Source organism: Podarcis bocagei, assembly GCF_964188305.1.
Source record: "Podarcis bocagei genome assembly, chromosome: 6".
NCBI classification, from domain to species: Eukaryota; Metazoa; Chordata; class Lepidosauria; order Squamata; family Lacertidae; genus Podarcis; species Podarcis bocagei.
In genome coordinates this window covers 80,758,269-80,781,742 of record NC_138130.1, presented here as the reverse complement: position 1 = coordinate 80,781,742, position 23,474 = coordinate 80,758,269, and the positions used below count along the sequence as shown (strand labels likewise).

The following is a 23,474-nucleotide window of genomic DNA, read 5'->3' as shown; positions in this document are numbered from 1 at the left end:
GTAGTATCCATTTTTTTTTGTTCTTTTAAGATCACATTCTTCTATTTATTTATTTATTCACTACATTTTTTATTTCACTCATTAACAGTACACTCTGGACTGTGTAAAATTAAAAAATTGAAAACAAAACCCATGAAATATACAAATACACCATATTGAAGTAGTTAAAACACGAGAATAAAACAGACAGTACCGATAAATGTCTAAACAGCACTAATATGTATTTTTAAAACTGAAAATCCTGGGGAAATAAAATGACATTCACAGAGCAATAAATAAACTACAAAGTAAGTGCCCTCTTTAGTGAGGATCTTCCACAGTAGAAGTGCCACCATTGAAAAGGCTCACCGCAGGGGCCACCTACTGTATCTCATTTGTCAGAGGAGCCTACAGAAGGGCCTTTGGAGAATGCTTACTGCTTGATGATGATGATGGTGGTGGTGATGATGATCACACACACACATGCGTTCTTTGGAAAGTTTTTAGGTCGCATCCATGCCAGAATTCTTATAGCATTGCACTTCACTCTTGTCCTCAGTCTTGGTACGCTACTCTTTTTGCTTTTCTCATATGCATGTGTTTCCTGCTCTTGAAATTGCTATAGACTCAGCTACACTGGCAAAGAAAATGCACTTTATGTGTGTTGTTTTTGCATTCTAACACTGTGACACCAGATTACACTGTGGAGTTCTGTTTTTGCAAACCTAATTTCTCATACAAAGTTTGCAACGAATTTAACTGAAACGCTTCTTCGTGTCTAGATCCATCCTAGGTCCACACTAATATCCTTGGTAATCTTTCATTTCACTTTTGTCCTTTTGTGGTCCTGGAAATAGTATCTGCATTCACTCACTATTCTATTTTCTTAAGTTGAATGCAGTGCAAACAGGGGTGAGGGGAGCAAATCTTGTATCCACACACCCATTCCCAAACAGATAACTTGATAAAGTTTGTTGGGGTAAACAAAAACAATGGAACAGTGTGAGACTTCTGCCAAGGCAGTAACACAAAAGCATGTATCTCCTCAACATGGCTCAAGCTTTTTCACGAAACTACCTAGATATTATGTATAGACAGCCATCATCACGAAGCATGCTGACTAAACTGCACAGCTACATTTATAAGGCAGTGTTTGTATGTAAGTCTATGGTTTCCTGGAATTATATAAATAAATCTGTAACATCTGAAGGTGATATATACATCTACAGATATGCAGAAAATTAATATCTGGAAGAGCCATTAACTTGTCAAGTAATTCCTGCATGTTTGGAGCTCTTCAAAAATATTAGTGAAGCAGTGAACTGCTCTGGTCAAGCTCTGAAAACAGCTTGGTGTGTTCTAAAACCAAAACACTGAAAATAGCTTGGTTTATGCCAATTCTATGTCCTGTTCCACCCCAAAGGTCCCTAGGAGTACAACAGGGTCTGATCCTTCAGTAACCTTCTGCCCCTCACCCACCTATCTGCCTGCCCTCTCCCCTTCCTCCAAACTCTCACTCCCATCCACCACCTTATTTGCTTTGCTGCTTTGATGTCAGCCATGGTAGGGTGGAGAAGTTGCACAGCAGTGCTGGGAAACTAGATTGTTCAGGGCTTCTGATATCTGGCTTTCAACTGCAGCAGTGTGCCAGACACCTTGCAGGCTGTGGGTGAGGAAAGGATCTCCATCCCACCACACTGCTGGAGTGGCAATGAATGCAGAAGGAAAGTGGGTGGGACAAAAGACTTGATTTCTCCAGCTCAGTTTTAAATCTCAGCCGGAGAAGAATTTTCTGGACACTTCAGAAGAGCCTGCTGGATCAGGCCAGTGGACCATCTAGTCCAGCATCTTGTTCTCACATTGGCCACATAGATGTTTGTGGGAAACCCTGGTTTCCAGCAACTGGTATTCAGAAGCATAACTGCCCCAACCACGGCCAGCATTATGAGCCACCAAGATTCATATTTCCATGCCTGGCAATATGCATTTCTGTGACATTGCTAGAAAATATTATCAGTGCCCTGTGGCAAACATGAGGACTATATTTTAGTGTATTTAGTTTAGTTTGCTCTTTAGTGCATCTCTTCCGAATAGCAGCTGTGCTGAAGTTTTCCAGACCATAACCACGATTATAGCATCCATTTCCAATTGAATACATTTTAAATCACTGAAAACAATGTGCCCCACACATGCATTGCCTTTTTATTACAATTGCTGTATGCAATGCTTAAACAATTTAAACACCACTGCATTTTCAATACCCATAATATATGCTCTTGTCCTTGCCTGTAGGATCAATCACAGACTGCCGTGCTTGCAGAAGGACCTTCCTATTCAAAAGGTAATATTTTACCTTTATCTCTTGTAGGCAGAGCTGAGTATGGAAGGTGTTTGAAGCATGAGAGCTTGATTGCTGCAGCAAGCAACATAGAGGTATTTCATGTCCAGAGTGTATGCTGGTGTGGGGGAGAAGGGAGTGTAGACTTTTGCTGTATCCATTTCCCAGGGGGGCATATGGATATCAAATCAATATTTATTGTTTCTAATCTGAAAGTGCTTAATGTAGTTGTTGTTTTAGGAGGAAGGGCATTGGCTACTGGCCATCTATTTTCAGCAGTGGCGTAGGGTGGGGGGTGCAGGGGGGCCCGGCCGCACCAGGCGCAACATCTGGGGGTTAGGGTTAGGGGGCGCAAATCCACGGGTTAGGGGGCGCAAATCACTTGCCTTGCCCCGGGTGCTGACAACCCACGCTACGCCACTGATTTTCAGCTGTTTGTCTCATAATGATATGAATGCATGCTTGCACAAGGTAGCAAATGGCTGCTCAGAAAGTCCAGGGCAGGCTGCTAGAGCAGGATTGCAACCATCCTGCATATAACAGAGGGACAAATGGAGTCCAATCATGCACAAGCGCTGCAAAATTCTGATGCATCTTGCCTCTAAGAGTTTGGCATTAGAAAGATGGGACATGAATAGATTGCCTCTGCAGAAAGCTAAAAGAGGGGGGAAAGTGACTTGTAGGGTTGCCACTTATTCACTTCCCCAACTGAAGAAATGCACCATCAAAAAAAGAGGACACAGAGTTCCATAAAATGTACCCAGGTGTAAATTTAGAAATTAGTATAATTTAAATAGAAATACCGTACATCTCACCATGGGGGGCGGGATGTGATCAGGTAACTTATGTGCTAGCTCAGTCTGCTGTCAAGGTGCTAACTGGCGGTTGGCAGCTTCAAGGCCCCTACTACTCTCCTTTCATATAGGTCTTTATCTTTGAACCAGACTTGGACTAGACATTCCCCTGTAAAATGGAAGACATAGGTACCCTAGCACCTGGAGGTGGGGACCTAGGATCATGAAGTCCAACCAGGCCAGAGGCTAAGTGGCAGAGATGGGCTGTCAGGTCTAATGTATCATGAGATAACTTTGGTTAGTGCTATAGTTAAAGGTGCTTGGGCCTTATGAATCCCTTTCCCTACTAAAATTATTTTGAAATTTTCTGATGGGCTAAAGCTCTGAAATGTGATCCATGTGCAATATAGGTAAAGGTAAAGGGACCCCTGTCCATTAGGTCTAGTCGTGGCCGACTCTGGGGTTGCGGCACTCATCTCACTTTATTGGCCGAGGGAGCCGGCGCACAGCTTCCGGGTCATGTGGCCAGCATGACTAAGCTGCTTCTGGCGAACCAGAGCAGTGCACAGAAACGCCGTTTACCTTCCCGCCAGAGCAGTACCTATTTATCTACTTGCACTTTAACGTGCTTTCGAACTGCTAGGTTGGCAGGAGCAGTGACCAAGCAACAGGAGCTCACCTCGTTGCGGGGATTCGAACCGCCAACCTTTTGATCGGCAAGTCCTAGGCTCTGTGGTTTAACCCACAGCGCCACCTGCGTCCCATGTGTAATATAGGACTCTTCCATTTTGGAAAAATATGAAAATGGGGCCATCAAATTCATCCCTCAAAATGCCAGACCCCAAAGCCCCTTTTGAGTGTTATATGGCTTTGGGGATGGGGGTGGGGCAGGACTGTGCACATCTGACATCCATCTTTTCATTGTAAGTTTTGAAAAGCCCTCTGCACAAGACTTCACAGTGTACTTGGAAGCCCAATATCATTTTTTTTTAATAACTAGTGTTGTAGTATCACATTATAATACAAAAATAACATTATGTTATATTGCTACACTTCTCCTTTATTATATGTACGTGTGTGTGTGTGTTAACGTGTGTGTATGTGTGAAAACATTTATCCTGGTCTGGTGCTGATGCCCACAAGGGAAGGCAGGTCTGAAGGTGCAGAACCACAAATTGCTCCAAGTGAGCAGCTTGCATCCTCGAAGATCAGAAGTTCACCCAGCCTTTTTAAACCTTTGTCTCTTGTAGAGATCTTAAAAGCCCAATGTCCCTGGCCTGAAGACAGGTGTTTCCCCCCTATGTTCTGTAGCCACCTGTCTGGTGTGCTTTCTGCGCCAGTGAGTAGTGTGGGAGACATTTGGTTTCTCAAGCCCTGGTGGTATGCAAGGTCCTTCTAACAGCCTCAGGCACACTGGTCTCTTGACCTACAGCAACAAGCTCTGAACTTGATCTGGCTCCTTAGCTGGAGGCTTTGCAACCTCCCCCTTTGTGTTGTTACTGCTGCAGGATTTAGGGCAGTAATCACTTTAATGATAATTAAAAGATTGATTTAAAAAAATGGAACAAAGGTAAGAGTGAGGGTGTGCTGAGATTCAAATGGTGTCACCCATGGCAGGTATGTCACTGCTGACTGGTGTGGATGGAATGTAGCAGGATGTTAACATAGGAAAACTTAGTGTGGAGTAGTGTGGAGTCCTGATAGTGTGGAAAATTCATTGTAACTTACAACAGAACAATAAATAGTTTGTGTTAGGCTGGAAGCAACCTTAGAGTATACAAACAGCTGAATACAGAGTCCCACTCATTCTGACCTGGCAGCCACAGGCAATACATTAAAAGGATTTTTAAAAACTGAAAATGTTGTCTCTTTTTTGGTACCAATTAGATCTTTTTTCCTTGGGCTAATAGTAGCAGGTGGCAGTTGTAAATGGAATCATAGCAGGGCAGAAAGGGTCAAAACCTTCGCTCTTATGTGCTGCACTTCCAATGAATATTTTGCCCTGTATGTTGCAGACCCCACAGCTACTATTAATTAAAAAACAAATAAACTGATAGCCTTAGTGATACATTATGTCAAGTTTGGCTCTAGAGTGGTAGTGAATACCAAGGGTCCCCAAGTATAAGTCTAAGGGGCTGCTGAACTTACTAAGCAACCCTGTGGTGGTTGTATGTTTGGCATCGTAGGACTGCGTCCTTAAAAGTATAGCAGAGGAAAGTTTGTGGAATCTAGAAGAAAAAAGAAAACTATTGCCTTTTTGATTCAGGATAGACAAAAGAAATTCAATTAAGTAAATTGGCCTGCTCTGCTTTCGGTATCATTGTGTTTTACTGCTCAGTTGTAAATCCAGCTAATTAGGCATACTTCTAATTGATTTCTGCCTGATGTGTGTGCAGGGAGAAGAGTAAAAAAAAGTGGGGAAAAAATCCTGTGCTGAATCCTTTGAAAGAGTTCAGATAATCCATTCTTATCTTCCATCATGTTTCTTCTTAATGTACTCTTAAATGATTTTGAATTTGTATTGAGCATTATCGCTGATACAAGCACGTTATCGAAGTTTTTAGGATTAAAACGTGAACTGCTTAGAAATCTGTTGTTGCACCTTATTGGTAAAAATTGACAATCCAGTACAGTGGTACCTCGGGTTAAGAACTTAATTTGTTCCGGAGGTCTGTTCTTAACCTGAAAATGTTCTTAACTTGAAGCACCACTTTAGCTAATGGGGCTTCCTGCTGCTGCTGCATCGCCGGAGCACGATTTCTGTTCTCATCCTGAAGCAAAGTTCTTAACCCGAGGTACTATTTCTGGGTTAGCGGAGTCTGTAACCTGAAGTGTATGTAACCTGAGGTACCACTGTATAGGCATGAAGTCCCATGTAAACTGGAATCAGCAGGGGACAAATAGAAAACATAAAAACCTGCCTACATATTCATCTATCTCAGCATTCTCTACTGCAGTGGGGGGGGGGGGGCTTTCCAGCTCAAGAGCCAAATTCCTTCAGCATAGCCTTCAAGGGGCCACATGCCACTGGCAGGCGAGGGCAGACGCAGAAGTAGGCAGAGCTCATTTTACCTTTGTACGGGGGCTCGTTTTTACACTCGCACACAAGGCTCTCTCTATCTTCCATCCAGGCAAGGAAGATACATTTTCAGACTTTAAGGGCACACTTCAGCCAGGGAAAAACACAAAAGAATGGCACAAAGGAAGGCTGGTGGGGTGTGTGGCCCTGGGGCCAGATAGAGAGGCCTGGAAGGGCCGCATTTGGCCCTTGGGCCTAAGGTTCCCCACCCTTGGTCTACTGTGATCAGCTCCAGTGTATTGGGCAGAGGTGTTTTCTGGCTCTGCTCTGCTCTGAGATTGGCAGTGTCTGTTACTAATGGTGGGAACTTCTGCTTTGCCATCTTCGGATAATTGGAGAAAGAGCTAAAAAACCAGCAAATGCTTTTTGTTGACACAGAACACCTTTTCCGGGTGTTTTATTTAAATAAAAAAGTTGTCCTTGGCATTATTTTTCAACTGGGAAATATCAAAATATTCACAAACTATACCCCAACTTCTTCATTCCCAGATGTGATGGTTAATAACAGCAGCAGCAGCAGCAACAACAACTGGTCTTTTTTTAAAGAAAACCTTCAACTTTTTAAAAACGATACTTGCCTGTAGCCATGTAGCCTCGAAGGATTTAAATTATATTTTGTTTTCTTTGTCCTGGCAACCTGTATTACAAATAGGACACATGAATAATTTACAAATGGAAATCTCAGCAATATAATATAAAGCTATACAATGTCAGACAGGCATTTATTGCTGAGAGATAAATATTTGTTATTATTATCCTTCACATAGGTAATGCTCCCAGAATTCAGAGCAAGGCTAGAAATAATATTGTGATTCCTACATTTTTAAAAATAATGACTCCGTAGAACAACTCTGCCATAAGAAATGCTGTGTCCAGCAAGTAAGATATAGAATCTCGACCATAGAAAATTATCATGTGAGAATTATTCTTTCAGGGCTAATAAATTCATTTTTTGGGATGTGCTTGATTTCAAAATTATAATGAATGCTACAAAAGGATATTTAACAGACATGCCCTGTAAGTCTATATATGTTTACTCAGAAGCAAATTTTATCTGTCTCAACGGGACATGGGACTAAGAAACTGTGCATTACATCCATTCCTCAATGAGATTTAGGCCCAAGTAATTGAGACCTAGGTCCAACTTCTCAAGCAACACATGAGTTCCTCCAAAGAGTGATAAACAAACAAACAATCTCACTGGGCATGTCCAAACGTAGGTCTTTGCACTCCAATCAGAACGCTGTCTTACAGGGGAAAGTATGGTAAATTGCTATAGTTAAATGGACTGGCATGACATGAAGACAGTCTGGGGAACGGATTTGGCATTCAGGGCGTCTTGAGGTTGCTAAAATTAAAACAGCACAATCTGTTGTAGCTGTATGTGTTGTTTTGAAAATTATTGAAGAGTAAAGTCAACAGATTATATTCCTCCATATAAAATGTTTCCATGTTATGTGGCGGTAATATTTCATTTCTGTTGACTACACAGGTATCTCTAGGTACATTGAACTTGTCATTTGAACTACAGTTAAATTTCTTGATGGAAACCCTTGGTTCATTTCACTTCTAAGACATTGAATTACAGAATGAATCAGTGCAGATGTCCTTCAGCTATATATAGCTTTAATTAGAAGATGGATTTTGTGCAGCATACATCAGGTGAGGAGGATATTTTCTGTATAAGTCTGTTTGAGGACTGCAGCCTTGAAATGCATACGTAACTTTGTAATGGTGCTTGTTTTCTAATGGTTTGCATTATTGTTTCCAGTTGAAAGGTAAAAACTGGTGTATCATTAGAATCTGTCTTAAAAGGCACTAATACAGTATTTACCAATATAAAATGTTTAACCATTTTATTGCATTGCTAATATAGGGTTTTCATTAATATTTTAACACCTACTTGCTCTGTTTACAAGCTGTTGCTTGAGAGTTAATGGCATTCTGTTTTCTGTGAAGAGGAAAAGTGCTTGAAACGTAAAAAAGTGAGGAATGCATGCTGACCCTGATCCATTAAAAAAACCACATGAAGCAAATGGCAAATCTCACTCATGCAGAATTGTTGTGATTGTTGGCACATCATCATACCGCGGTATGCCCCACAGAGGACCTTAAGGTCCATAAATAGCAACACCCTAGAGGTCCTGGGCCCTAAGGAAGTCTCAACCAGAGCCAAGGCCTTTTCAACACTGGCTCCGGCCTGGTGGAACGCTCTGTCTCATGAGACCAGGGCCCTGCAGGGTCTGATTTCTTTCGGCAGGGCCTGTAAGACAGAGTTGTTCCGCCTGGCCTTTGGCTTGGAATCAACTTGATCCCCTCCCCCTTTTTCCTTTCTCCTTCTGTGATGGAACTCCTATTTGAGGACTTCCCTGGCTTTTTTCTGGCCCACGTAGGACCAGTCTGGATAGTTGGCCTTGGTGAAGATTTGACGTTTTCATCCTCAAAAAGTTTTTGATTTGAGTTTCTACTGAAATGAGGCTGCATTTTAATGTTGTACTTAATCTTGTTTTTAAGTTGTATTTTAATCAATTGTTTTTACCTGATGTTAGCTGCCCTGAGCCCGGTCTTGGCTGGGGTATAAATAAATAAAAGTTGTTGTTGTTATTATTACCGTATTTTTTTGCTCTATAAGACTCACTTTTTCCCTCCTAAAAAGAAAGGGGAAATGTGTGTGAGTCTTATGGAGCGAATGCAAGCTGCGTAGCTATCCCAGAAGCCAGAACAGCAAGAGGGATCGCTGCTTTCACTGCGCAGCGATCTCTCTTGTTGTTCTGGCTTCTGAGATTCAGATTTTTTTTTCTTGTTTTCCTCCTCCAAAAACTAGGTGTGTCTTATGGTCTGGTGTGTCTTATAGAGCGAAAAATACGGTATATCATAATAAATGTTTTTTCTGTTACCAAATGTTAAAAGACAGTGTTAAAGAAAGTTGGCTTTAAAAAAGACAGTCCTATGCATGTACACTCACAAGTCCATCCTACTGAGTTCAATGGGAGTTACTTCAAAGTAAATGTGCATAGGATTGCAGTTCTAACAGCATAAAAAAGTACAAGGTTAAATCACCACCACCACAACAACTAATTGTTATGACTGCTGCTTTCAAGGGGCAACATTATCTGTCTGTTGTAGTTTTAACCTTCCTGAAATGTTATTAAAGTATCAGTTTTTAGCTGGGTTTTTTATTATTATCCTCACTGTTTAATTTTCTGAGCTTTCGCTGAGACTATAATACTATTTAAAATCCATGAATTATTTTCCCTTAAGTGATAAGTTTAAAAATGTATTCTGTAGTTCTCCTTAGAGAATTGAATAGCCTGAAGATGTTTGCTATATTTATCGTGCTTCCTAGATGGGATGGTGTGTTTGGAAAGTATGTATAGTGTTTGTAGCAGAATATCTTAAGTTTTTAAGTGTGTGCAGAACCAGTTATTTTCTAATTGAATTATTGTTGATTAACCACAGCTTCTGGGTCTGTATGCAATAGTTTAAAATGGCATTTTGATTACCATTTCACATGTGTGTATGCATTAAAAAGAAATTCATCCCTAAAGACTTCTTAGTCAATGCTTACAACAAAATAAACACACTTTTTAATGTTTTTCGTCTAGGAATACTGCTCTGGAAACCATTCCTAAATGAACCAGGTAACCATGATTTTTGGTAATTCCTATCCAAACTGCACCATTAATGTGGAATGGAACCTTAGCACCCTGACTAGAAGTTTGACAGGTAAGTAGGTACATAAGAAAAGTGGTTGGGTGTATGTCTCAAGGAAAGTGAAAAACATGAGCTGGTGAAAGTTGCTGCATGTTGAAAATTTGTGCGGACATGAATAATGTGAAGGTTATCTTGTTAAAAGGGTTGTAGCTAAATATTTAATGGAGTTTTGTAGAGGTTGTGCCTTCTAACCTAAGCACAGCTAGCTGTAATTAGTTTATTGTTGATTTAGTAAGCCCTCAGCATGAAAGTCTGACTTAGGAAGTGGTAAAATGTCATAAGCCCCTCTGCATTTCACAAGATTTGCGCTAGTCTTTGTTGCCAGATCTCAACAAACAAAAACAGCTGGAACAGAATAGCATAGAGTTCATGCTCCAGGTTGTCTATGATGGATTTGATGCTAAGCAGAGATACCTAGAGGCGAAGCCAATTTTTAAGTGGATCAAATATGGCTTGGTGCTTGCTTGGATTCTTGGGGCGCAATGAATGCTAAAACTGAGCCTGCAAGACCCTTCTTAGGCTTTTAATTATGTCCAGGCGCCATTTAACACAGGTAAGCTACGCATTGATATTTTTCAGAGACCCGAGTATGCAATCTTTGTTTATGTTCATTAAAAATCAATGGGAGGCCTTGACGACGCTGTTTTTTTCTCCTGCCTTAAGACTGCACAAGACAGAAGTCAGCCCACACCTGAATTAGCTTCCCCTGAATTCCCTTCTCCTGTCATGTTCTGTTCGGCCCCACTTCATTGAACATGAACGGGCATGTCTTGTGCCCGGGAGACGACGCAGGTGACTCTTCCCAGCGCCTGTTTTGAGAGCACCCAAGCAGGCGAGTCGTGAGGCGGGTCAGCAGGCGCCCTGGGGTGGGGGGCTGCGGGTCTCCACACACACACAGCCCAAGCTGCCCCGGTGAAGGAAGAAGAAGCCCTTGAGCAGCCGTCGGAGAAGAGCCGAGGCGCCGCTCCAGACGGTTCGCGTCGGTTATCTTGAGGAGGAGAAGTGAGCGGCCGCCGTTTCGGCCCGCGAGATGGCGCCGCTGAGCCTCCAACTCTTTCCCTCTCTCTCTCCCTCTCTCTCTCTCCCCTCACAGGCTTCCCGACGCCCGGTTCTGCTGGGCGGCGATACCTCCTCTGAGGCCGCTCGGAGTCGGCTCCGCTGCTGCCAGCAGAGGCGGAACAGCGGCCAGTGGCGAAGTCCCGGGAAGAGAGGACGGGCTCCCTGCCGCGAGGAACAGGAGTGGAGCCGAAGCTGCTGCTGCTGCCGCCTGCTCCTCCTCCTCCTCGCCATGCCCCGCGCTTTAGCCGCCTGCCTTTTCCTGCTCCCGCTCTGCGCCCGGGGTGAGTGGGGCGGACGGAGAGGGGACATTTTGTGGCGCGCGGACGGCGGTTGGGAGGAGACGCCGCGGCGCCGCTTTCCCTCTCGGGCAGGCGGGGGAAAGAGAGGTCGAGAAGCCGCCGAGCCGCCCTGCGGCTGCCCGCCGCCGCGTCGTGAGGGGAACCGGATACGCGAGGGAGCCTCTCTGCCCCGCTTCCTTGAAGTTTGTTCGTGGGATGGGCGGGCGTCCCCTTCGCGTGTAGTCGAGCGGCAGCCGCTCCGTCCGTCCGTTTCCCTCTCCCTTCAGGGTTTAAACCGCTGCCGTCGCCGCACAGAGAGAGACAGCCCTGAGGAAGCGCTTGTTTTCCTGAGGTGGCGCTGGCGGTGGGTGGGCGCTGAGCCCCCAGGCGAAAGAGCCCGAGCAGCTCATCTCCAGAAGGGCAGCTGCAAACCCCGGGGTGGCGGGTGGGGAGAGCCTTTTGGCACCGACGGCACGGCTTGGTGCGGCAGAAGCGGCTTTCGTGGGCTAGGATAACCCGCCGTAGCCTCGGAGGAAGCGGCGTTTTAAATCCACAAAAGCTCCTACCCATAGGTCAGGGACCTTATTTTTTTTGGGGGGGGGGTTGTGTGGGGCGCTGCCGAGAAAGCTCACGGCATAAGACGGCACAGAGCATAATAAGATCGCCACCTTCTGCGTCAAGGAGATTTAGTCCAAGGCAAACAGCCAAGCCGTTCCCGATTCCACCTGTAAAGCCAGCAGTAGTGGGCTATTATGGGGCAGGTATTGTCAACCTGTTAGGACCCACTTTTAACCCGAGCGTGCGTTTGGAGACCCATTTCTTCACCCTTTTGCCATATATTTGCATGGTAGTGCTCCTGTTGCGACCCACTAGCCTAGACCGGTGGGCTAGGGAAAAATCCACCCTTTAAGCTGTGTTTCTGAGCATGACAGGGTGCATGAAGGCTACACTCCTTAAAACACTGAAAGGTCTAAGGTCCTCCAGAACACAGCTGGGCTGTTTTTACCCCCCCTGAGGAAATATGCACTGAGTAGTTTGCTTGTTTTTAAAAGGGTGGCTGATTAATATGTGTTAAGTGATTGGGAATGTGTGCTGACGATGGTGTTCACAAAGAAGGACCTTTAACCATTATACTGATCCGCTGACAAAAATTACTGCTCCCCAGTGAGCTACATCAATTCCCCTTTCTAATTCCTCCTCACTGGAACTGGTTTTTCAAAGGAGGACCTTCTGATTGAATCGGCTGCACCTTCCGTTTATTTGTTTAATATCCTGCCTTTTCCCCAGAACCAGAACTTAAGGCGGCTCACAAAAATTAAAACAACATGGATAAAACACAGTTAGCTAAAAACATATATGAAGATAATAGTTAAAAAAATAACTAAACTGTGATGGAATTAAAACAGTGTAAAAGAATCTATTAAAATATAAATATTTAAAACAGCCCAGCACTATTGAGAGCCCTTTCCTTAAAAGCAGTCAGTTCCCAAAGCATGTTGGAATAAAACAGTCTTCACCTGCCAGTGGAAGAGCAACAAGGAGAGAGCCAGTTTAGAACTCCCTAGACAGAGAGGCTAAAGCCTGGGAGCAGCCCATGAGAAGGCTGCACACTCACAGAATGTGCTGTGAGGATGGTGGGACTGAGAGAAGGGCTTCCTCAGAAGTTCTCAGAGCCTGGACAGGTTTGTATAGCAGAAACCCTTATAGGGCTTTATAGGTCATAACTAGCACTTTGAATTGTGCCCAGAAATAGATTGGGAGCCAGTGGAGCTGTTAAAGCAAGGGGAGTTATGCTTCATTTCAGCTGCGGAAGCTAGTTGGGGCTATACGTATACAACAGCCTAGTGAAGGAGCCTACTTCATGAGCAAGAGGGAAGCCCCAGCTGATGCTGCATCTTTGCCTCAGTGACAAAATGTCAAGCCAAGATAACAAGTGAGTTAAGCATGCAGTTAGAAAGCCAGGAGCAGTGTGGGAGCTCTCCAGTATATTTTACAGAATGTCTCATGCACAGTTATGTGCCTGTTGGATAGAAGTCATGATTGTGTACTCAGTGCAATGAACTCCTGGCCCCTAGGGAACAAGCTCATTCCCTTCAGGCCAAGGTAGCAGAACTGGAAAAGCTGAGAGAGACAGGTTGGTGGATAAAACTCTTGTAGATGCCATACCTGCATCCTGTTCCCAGGGTAGCAACCCCTTTGCTGCCATGGAGAATGAGAGTCTTGGGGAAGGAGAGCATCAGTAATTTAGAATGGATCTCATTTTGGGAGATGAGCAGTTTTCCTCTTGTGTCAAGGATAGTCCTCCAAGTTGGAGGTTGGGTGATCCTGGTAGTACCTGATTAAATCATTAGGGGTGCAGATAGTTGGCCTTGTGATGGGCATGCTGACTACATGTCAACTTGCCTGACTAAAAGGAGCAGACTCTTCCTCAGAATTGCTATGGGTGATGATACTAGGCCCTAAGAGTAATTTACTACCTGACCAAATGGTCCGGGGTGATGGAGAATGAAATCAATGAGGCAACCAAATGAGGATGTGTTTTAGTAATGGGCCACTTCAGTTATTTTCACATAGACTGGGTTCATATGTTTTCCAGTGATGAAAAAGAGCTAACTTTTCTAAGTACTGTTAATGATCACGCCCTACAGCAGTTGGTCCTGTAACTGACCAGAGGGATGTCACCCAGGACCTGGGGCAAGATGTGTTGTTGAACTGATATGGAACAGTAACCACAGTGCTATCAAATTCAACATGTATGTAAGTGGGCAATCGCCAAGAAAATTGGAACACAATCACATTTGACTTAAAAAGATGAAACTTCCCTAAAATGAGGAGATTGGTAAAAAGGAAAGGGAAAGGGAAGATAGATGTCTCTAGAATGCTTGAGGGTTGTTCACCATAACAGAAGTTCAGTCTGATTGCATCTTTCTTGACTGCAGGTCAAGAAAGGTACCACCAGGGACAAGCAGTTGAAGCTGTTGAAGGAAGCTGTTGAAGGCAAAAAGGTCTTCACAGCAGTCTTTGCATCTGTATTCACAGTGGAATATGCAATTAGTCTCTAGGATTAGCCTTTGTGCCAGAGGACTGGAAGCGGCATCAATTTTTAAAAAGGCATCCAAAGAAGATCTGGGCAAGTCTGTTGTGGGAAAACTGGCAGAAACTGTTATTAAAGATAGAATTACCAACCATGTAGTATAACAGGTCTTGCTGAAGCAGAACTGGTATGGCATCTGCAAGGATGTCTTCTCGCACTAACCTTTTATAGTTCTTTGAGAGTCTCAAAAAGCATATACATGGAAATGATTCAGTCAATAGTGTGTATTTTGACTTTCAAAAAGCTTTTGATAGTTCCGCACGAAAGACACTTGAGTAAGCTTAGCTGTCATTGAATATGAGGAAATCACCGGTTATGGATCAGTAACTGCTTTAAAGAACAGGAAGCAGAGTAGGAATAAATGGCCAGTTCTTCCAATGGAGGGATATAGAGATTGAGACCTGTGCTTTTTAATTTGCTATTCTAAGTGATTTAGAGTTAGGGGTGAGCAGTTAGGTAGTCAAGCTTGCTAATGATACCAAATTGTTTATGGTGGTTAAAGCAAAAAGGGGATTGATAGGAAATCCCAAAGGATATCTCCAAACTGGGTGCAATATGACAAATGTGTTTCAATGAATACAAGTGTAAAGTGTGAACCAGCTGTGATTGCCCAGGAATGAGATCTTAGTGGTGGAGAGCTCAATTAAGGTGTTGACCTAGTGTGTGACAGCTGTAAAAAAGGCAACTTTCTAGCTAAGGAAAGGGCTGAAAATAAAACTGTCAGTATCTTAATACCATTATACAAACCTATTGTAAGACCACACTTGGAATACTGTGTAAACTTCTGGTCATCTCATGAGATACCATAGAGCTGGAAAAGGTTTGTAAAAGGGCAACCTAAATTATCAAGAGTCACTCCCATATGAGGAAAGGTTACAATGTTTGGTTCTTTTTAGTTTAGAAAAAAGTCCAGTAAGGGGGGGGCATGTTAGCAGGAATAAGCATACAGTATACATGATGCGCAGGAAGTAGATAAGGAGAACTCTTTCTCTTATATTGCTTGAACTCGAGGCCATCCAATGAAGCTGACTGATGGAAGATTCAGGACAAACCAAAGAAAGTACTTATTAACATAGTACATGGTAAAAACTATAGAATTCCTGCCACATGATGTAGTGATGTCCGCTAGCTTGGGAGGGCTTTAAAAGGGAATCAGACAAATTCATGGTGGATAAAGCTTATCAGTGGCTGCTAGTCATTATTACTATGTTCTACCTCCATTGTTGGAGTCAGTATGCCTCTGTATACCAGTTTCGGCAATCTTCGCGGAGCTCTGGCCCAATGGTTGCCAGTGGCCTGAATTAATTAATTTTATAATGAATGATTTTAGAATGTTGTTTATGCTATACTTTTATACTGTTTTATTGTTGTTAGCCGCCCTGAGCCCGGCTTTGGCTGGGGAGGGCGGGATATAAATAAAATTTATTATTATTATTATTTCTGGGAATCACAAATAGGGAGAGTGTGATTGAGCTCATGTACTGCTTGTGGCCTTCCCTAAACATCTGGTTGATCTTTGTGAGAACAGGATGCTGAACACGGCAAGCCTTTGACCTGGCTCCACAGGTCTTTTCTTATGTTACTAACACCCTTGGCTACTTAGAATCATTGGACACAAATTACTGACAGGTGTTTGAGCATAAAGGGTTCTTGTGCCCTTTTCAGTGTGGATCAAATCACACATTGCTCTTTTCCTAGATGCTGAAGTGAAAACCATAGGTTTTACATGTGGCATCAACTAATTAATTCTCCCCTAGCATATGTTACACACAGAGATTGCATGTGGCATTAATCTATGGCATTCATATGTGTAGTATGAATATGATATAATATTTAGATTTCTGAGTTTAGTTCTTTCAACTCAGTTATAATGCTAGCAGATCTTTTTTGGCTAGGTTACAGGCTGTTGCAGTTTTGTGCAGCAGCAGTCAGGAGAATTGATATTAAAACTTCACAGTAAAAGAATGATTTATTTTGCTGTTTTACTGCTCCTGGCTGCCTCTGTATCAAAGATCTTGAACTTTCTGAGTAATAACAGCAGGGAAGAAGTAAATTGTGAAAATATATCAGTAATAGGTTTTGGGTGTTGTGAAAGTAGATTAAAAAATGTACTTCTGGACAGGCAGGTGAGCTTTCATTAAATGATAAATACCATAGAATCTCCCAAGATTGCATTTGTAAAAATCAGAATTCCAGCTATAGGGAATAAAAATAAATTATAATTTTGGAGCAAATACTTTGCAGTCCCAGTTTGCCTGACTCATTATAGGAAAGAAAAGTGTCTGCAGAAGAACAGATTCTGTGTTATGGGCATTCTCAAATTTTGTAATATTTTGTTGTATTAAGGGTTCAGTCCTATATCAGCTTACTTGGGACTAAGCCCCATTGAACTCAGGGAGACTTTGAGTGTATAGGATTAAGCTGTAAATTAAGAAGCTCCTCTCTATATTTGGACATCTACCAGTATCTGGCTGCATAACCCCATGTTCTGGTAGACAATAAGAAAGAAAAGGAGCAGGGTATGCTTTCTTAAGTTAAGAGCTTTTTCTTTCTCTCTCTTTCTTTCTTTAAAAATATTGCCATTATTAGGTCTGCAGCACCAAGGAATGGAAGTGCTGATGCAAAGGTCTTTTCATTAGTGGTATCTCAGTCTATTTATAACATTTATATCCTGCCCTTCAAAAAGATTTTTCCCAGGGTGTCTGCATTCTTAAAGCAAGAAATACCAGGTAATGCAGTTTTTCACACATGAAACACCTTTCCCAGAGAGATACACTAGGCTTGGTATCTTCAACCTTTTCAGACCCAGGACCCATTTTTAACTGAAACATGCATTTAGAGACCCATTTCTTAATCTTTTACTATATAGTTGCACGGTGGCAGTGCTCCTGTTGCAAACCCACTAGTGGGTCCTGACCCACCAGCTGAAGACTAGGCTATCCAGCACCTCAGTTGCAAATGGGTTCAAATTTGTCAGCAGCAGGTGTTGTAGGTAGATGCTTTCTAAAACAGTATTAATATTTCTAAAAACTTTTGACTAAAGGCAACTAATACATTTTAAACAATAAAAATTATAAAATCATGAACCGCTTGCATAAGATTTCATCCCTGCAGCAGAAGGCAGAGTTCTTTCTAGAACTTTGCACTGGGTCAACTATTCTGATCCTTTTGGGAGTAATTTTGATAAGCATGGGAATTGTGGCAGTCTTCATGTAGCTTGTGCTTGTTGGTTGGATTGAATTAATATGTCTGATACCTGTTTCAGAGTGCATCCTTTTGAGCAGGGGTTAGTACCTCTGCACCTGTGTCCGTTCTGAAGAGGCCCGCTGCCCTATAGCCAAAGTTTTGAGCAGAGCCTCAGAGGAATGGTAGGCAGATAGTAAGGATGGTGCATGCTCATCCATGACATCTTCAGAGCAGCCGCGCTTCCAACATAACAGAAGTGACTTACTGATATGTGGTTTTTCTGCTTGTAATTTTCTTTCTTTGCATGCATCATTGTGACATTGCTGAGACATGCCTTTCCTCGTTCTAACAGACTAACTCTTCTGGTGTATTGTGACATTACATTACTTTTTAGCAGAGAGATCTGCAATCCAGCCTGTAGCTGATAAAGGTGAACACTAAAAAGGTAGTGCAAAACACTTCAGTGAGATACAGGAAGGCGAACTGGTCACCTCAGTCACCTTAGTTTGTCTGGCATTAGTATTTGTTAGAGCTGTATTGTGTGTGAACTGGACACTCAAGTAAGAAAGGTTCTATTTATTAAGAAATACCACCTGTACATTGTCTTAAAACAAGAATTTAATAGAAATGTTTGAATGTTTGAGTGGTATGATAGCAGCCTTTTCGTTTCAAAGGAGAATGTTTAAAACAGTTTTTATCTGTCATTGCAGAATGAGACTGTCTTATAGTCTTCTTCTGGTACTTACAAGATGGCACTTTGAAAATGATTTTTTTACTTATTGAACATTGAAAAGTAGTTTTCATTTCCCTTTCCATCTCCTAGTGGCATTTCCCACCCCAGTTCCTGCACTGAAAATAGCTTAAGCATAAAAAAGGAAAAAAACTTACTGGAAATGGCTGAGCATAAAGCATTATCCGTCGGTGGGTGAAAATTGGCAAGGCTGATCTCTACTTTTGATTCTTATTTCTATTTCTGCTATCTGATGAAACAGACAGCATATGAGTAAAAGTGGAGAGAGGTTTAAATGCAGCACATCTGTAAAGAATGTTTTCCTTTACCTTTAGCTGCATGTTATCTGCTGGTATCAGAATAGCTGCTGATACTTTGCTAGTTAAGGTAAGAATTTCTCCCTAACAGCATGTATTTAGCTATTCTGTGTTGCACTGCATTAAGCAGCTAGTGTTGTCAGCTGATAAAATCCAAATTACAGCTTCCATATACATCTCAAAAACAGGGATAAGTAAGAAAAACTCAAATTTGTTGTTTTTCAAGGCTGGTCCCCAAGCATATATTAAGATTCAAGGGCTCCTGCCCATGGAAGATGCTTTTGCCTGAATTTTGAGGACCACCCATTTCCGCTCAGCCCTTGTACCATGTCAGCCGATTCACCAGGAATCCTAACCTCTGGGAGAGGCTTTTTTGTGGGGGGTGATGGGGGAAGGAGAAGGCAGGAATGCCAGGTTCTGCATGCTCCCTTCCATGAACTTTCCTTTGGGTTCTAAGACCCACTGTTCGGACTGAATGCCAGTTGTTAAGGAACACAAGCAGGAGGGTTCCAGTAGGCATCTGGGTCTCCATTGAGGGAACAGATAGGCCTTGTCTGATCCAGCCGGGCTGGTCTTATGTTGTTATTATCTTATGGAAGACATTCATCAAAAGGAAGGTTGATATACAGTCACTGTGGGTATTAGTTTAGAGTATTCTTGTAGCTTGTTTACAATATGCAATCAAATAACATGTCTGTGAACCTCAAATTTTAAATATATTTCATAAAATTTATATATTGCTTGATTGTAAAAAAAAATAAAGCCCCCAGAGTGGTTGAAAAAATATATGTGGGTGGAGTATCTTCTTCAGATTTTAGACACCCCTAGGGTTGAATGAAGTGCTGCACTACAATCGTCAAAGGGTTTTCGATCCAGCAGAGGCGTTTGCTAATGGAAGGAGAGGGAAGCTGTCTTCTACCAATTTGCGCTACAGACCTTTGCTCTAGAGCAGTGGTTCCCAATTTGTGGTCTGTGGACCCCAGGGGGTCTGCGTAACCCACCCAGGGGGTCCGTGGCACATACCAGTCAACTGTCCAGGACATCCCGTTGTGTTTTTTTTTGCTGTGCTGTTGCATGGGAGAATGGCGCTGCCAAATGTGTAAGACTGTGGCTGAATGCGTGCCTTGCACAAGATTATGATGCCCAAAAGGCATGTTTTTGGTCACTGTGTTCTTGTGTAGGTCACGTGACTTATACAGGAGTGTGACCCAGAAGACACATGGCCTGGTTTCGCACTGGGGTGTGTTGGAGGGTGTGTTGGGACCATACACATAATAGCAATTACCACTGGAATATCAACATTTTCAAAAGTAGGGGGTCTGTGGCTTGACTTTTGAAAAACGGGATCCGTAGTACTTAGCTAATTGGGAACCACTGCTCTGGAGGATTAGGGGACTAGCTCTAGACTATTGCAGAAGGTTGTGCAGGCAAGGGGAAGGGGAATGTGACAAAATTTGCTGTCTGCATCTCTTCCACTACTAGAGGGCTCTGCTAGATCAGAGAGACTCCTTCCATTTGCAGAAAGGCGCAACTGGAAACAATGGGTGGTATTCAATCACATATTTTTAAGTGTAGACCCATTGAAATTAATGGATTCAGGTTAGTCATATTCATGAAGTAGGTCTATTTTGAGTCAACCTGTAGGTTTTTTTTCCTCATTCCTGAAAAAATCAGGGGCAAGTGCTTCACTGGTAAGTCATTTGCTTAAATGGCACTGGTAATTTCAAATATACAAAATAAACAAATACAGTTTCCTCTATTTCCAGTGTTCAAGCTTGAGTGCATTTATGTATTTAGCCATTATGGCACCACTCATGCACAAGAGGGCAGTATCAACAGGACTATTAAAACAGCTGGACTATTAAAATCTTCAGGAAAAGCCACTGGAAATGACCTAATAAGAACTGAACGTGTTCTGCGGCCTGTTGGGTGATGGTGGATAATTGAATAGGAGGGGAAATGAATGGAGTGCCCTAAAAGACAACATGGCTAACTATCTGGAACACTTAACAGGAGCACTCTGTGTTGGATTTTTTTGTTTGTTTGTTAGAATCATAGAATCATAGAGTTGGAAGAGACCACAAGGGCCATCGAGTCCAACCCCCTGCCAAGCAGGAAACACCATCAGAGCACTCCTGACATATGGTTGTCAAGCCTCTGCTTAAAGACCTCCAAAGTAGGAGACTCCACCACACTCCTTGGCAGCAAATTCCACTGTCGAACAGCTCTTACTGTCAGGAAGTTCTTCCTAATGTTTAGGTGGAATCTTCTTTCTTGTAGTTTGGATCCATTGCTCCGTGTCCGCTTCTCTGGAGCAGCAGAAAACAACCTTTCTCCCTCCTCTATGTGACATCCTTTTATATATTTGAACATGGCTATCATATCACCCCTTAACCTCCTCTTCTCCAGGCTAAACATGCCCAGCTCCCTTAACCGTTCCTCATAAGGCATCGTTTCCAGGCCTTTGACCATTTTGGTTGCCCTCCTCTGGACACGTTCCAGTTTGTCAGTGTCCTTCTTGAATTGTGGTGCCCAGAACTGGACACAGTACTCCAGATGAGGTCTGACCAGAGCAGAATACAGTGGCACTATTACTTCCCTTGATCTAGATGCTATACTCCTATTGATGAGGCCCAGAATTGCATTGGCTTTTTTAGCTGCCGCATCACACTGTTGGCTCATGTCAAGTTTGTGGTCAACCAAGACTCCTAGATCCTTTTCACATGTACTGCTCTCAAGCCAGGTGTCCCCCATCTTGTATTTGTGCCTCTCATTTTTTTTGCCCAAGTGCAATACTTTACATTTCTCCCTGTTAAAATTCATCTTGTTTGTTTTTAACAGGTGTGTAAAACTTGTTTGTTTGTTACACTGGTGTGTAATATTTGTGAATTTAATCCCTGAACTGCTGATGATTTAGTAAAATATTTGAAACATCTCAGACTATTTCAGTTCTAAAACTGTGCTCATTTGCCAAGTGGACTAAAGCTTCCACCTCAACAATCTTCAAATATTTTTATTGTTAATTAGGTAGAACTCCCAGTTTGAAAGGCTGAAAACAGGTGCCTATTTTAGGAAGTAGTAACAACTATTTGGGGTCAATATTTAAGTTTTTTTTGCTTTGAATATATCTTACTGAAATTTGGAAGAGAATACAAAGATTAATACCAGATCAGATCAGAAAGAAAAAGGGAAAAACAAGATGACGAGAAAAGAAGAAAGGGGAAAAAAGAAAGAAAGGGAAAAGAAGAGAAAAAGAGAACTTCCAATTCTTTATCTGTCAGCCATATGTAGATAATTATTCAACACATCCACTCCAAGATAACACCCAACAAATCTACTTTCTATAAACCAATATTATTTTCAATCATCAAATGGGTCAACTTTTGAATCCAAAGGAGCAGCAAGTGTGAGAATTGCTCTGGGTTTATAGTTAAAGGAATGACAGATAAGTACTGTCTGAAACAAGGAGAAAAAGGCCCACATGTTCTTATTGAAAAGGTGGTCACATGCAAGATGGAGCAAGCTTGTTTTCTCCTGCTCCAGTGGGTAGGACCCGAACCAATAGCTTCAACATATAAGAAACAAGATTCTGACTAAACACCAGGAAGAATTTTCTGACAGCAGGAGCTGTTCAACAATGGAATGGACTTCATCGGAAGGTGGCAGACTCTTTTTCCTTGGAGGTTTTAAAGCAGAGGTTGGGTGGCTGTCATAGATGCTTTAGTTGAGATTCCAGTTGCACGAGATCAGGGCCGGCAACCTAAGACCCATGGGCCACAAGCAGCCCATGGGGGTCGTTAAAGTCGCCCATGGACCCCTGCTGCTTGCTTGGGGACCTCTGCTGCCCGCTCGGTCGGCTCCCGTGTGCCATGCTAAATCAGCGCAGGGACCGCCTTCTGCAACATTGGCAGGCTTCCCATTGGCTGCAGGAAGCTCCTGCAGCGAATAGGAAGCTGCACATGCCTCCTCAGTGCCGGAAGGAGCACTGGAAATAGTGTTTGCACATGTGTGCACGCACACACACACACACTGCAGCCCACCGTGGCGTCTGCAGGACTGTGAACCGGCCCAAGCCACAAAAACATTGCCGACCCCTGGACTAGATGACTCTGAGTCCCTTCCAACTTTAAAATTCTGTGATTCAAACCTGGAAGGCTGCAGTCTTTTACCCAGTTACCTGGGAATAAGCCCCACTGAACTCGAGTGATACGCGCTGCTTTCTATATGTAAATAAGATTGTGCTTTGAGAGGGAGAAGTTATAAATAATTCCTTACAGGATTCTTCTGTATTGTGGAGTGGAAAAAAGTTGTCCTCCTATGCAGACTAGTATGTGATCCTTGATTTGTTTCAGGGTTCATGTGTATTAATATTTTATAAATTATAGACTCTGTGCTTGCATGAGATATTTAAACGTTATGATAAGCCAGGCAGCATTTCTGCTGCATATTTTAATTCACATCTCCCTATGTGGCCTCTCACCTGCGTGCAAAAGGCGAGAAACTGTGAATACCATGTTTAGGTAGAGATTTTGCACTGAAATACATTTTACAATGTAATATATTATTTTCTAAGTAATACAAGGTTTGTACAAATCAGCATTTGTGTGTTGACCTTGAAAATAGAGGCCGTAGAGGTGCCTTGCAGTTTACATGTGCAAAGTGTTTAATTTGTTAAGTTCAAAACACAATTAAGACTCTTGTAACCTTATTCAAAGCTTGTTAACTTTGAAGTAAGTCCCATTTATTTTTAGTATGACTCTGAACAGTAAGTGTATTTAGGATTGCACCCCTAATTTCTAAAATAGCATTTCAAATTATTTCATGGTAGATAGAATTAAGGTATAACGAATGTGCTTGGGTGGTAATTGACAGGATATGGAGGCTTTCCACATGATCTCCTGAGTTT

General features: G+C 42.5%; 2 protein-coding genes across 6 annotated transcripts in view; one reads left to right on the top strand and one right to left on the bottom strand.

The window, feature by feature from the left end:
- The window catches only part of HSPH1 (heat shock protein family H (Hsp110) member 1), a gene marked incomplete at its 5' end in the record, with an annotated part of 43,324 nt that extends 32,130 nt beyond the window's left edge, over window positions 1–11,194 (bottom strand). For both annotated transcript variants that reach the window (XM_081197905.1, XM_081197906.1), the window contains 2 exons: window positions 6,769–6,827; window positions 11,033–11,194. In XM_081197905.1, the coding sequence (XP_081054031.1) occupies window positions 6,769–6,827; window positions 11,033–11,194 (221 nt within the window). The remainder of the gene's footprint in view (window positions 1–6,768; window positions 6,828–11,032) is intronic.
- Window positions 11,128–23,474, top strand: part of B3GLCT (beta 3-glucosyltransferase) — a 72,886-nt gene continuing 60,539 nt past the window's right edge. Inside the window, exon 1 of one of the 4 annotated variants that reach the window (XM_081197961.1) lies at window positions 11,128–11,244. Coding sequence is in view for 1 of the 4 variants with exons in the window: in XM_081197958.1 (XP_081054084.1) it covers window positions 12,836–12,923 (88 nt within the window). In the remaining 3 variants the exon portion in view is untranslated. Of the gene's footprint in view, window positions 11,245–11,311; window positions 11,445–12,115; window positions 12,924–13,047; window positions 13,175–23,474 lie in introns of those variants that run through there. The other 3 variants (XM_081197960.1, XM_081197958.1, XM_081197959.1) reach the window with 3 other exon arrangements.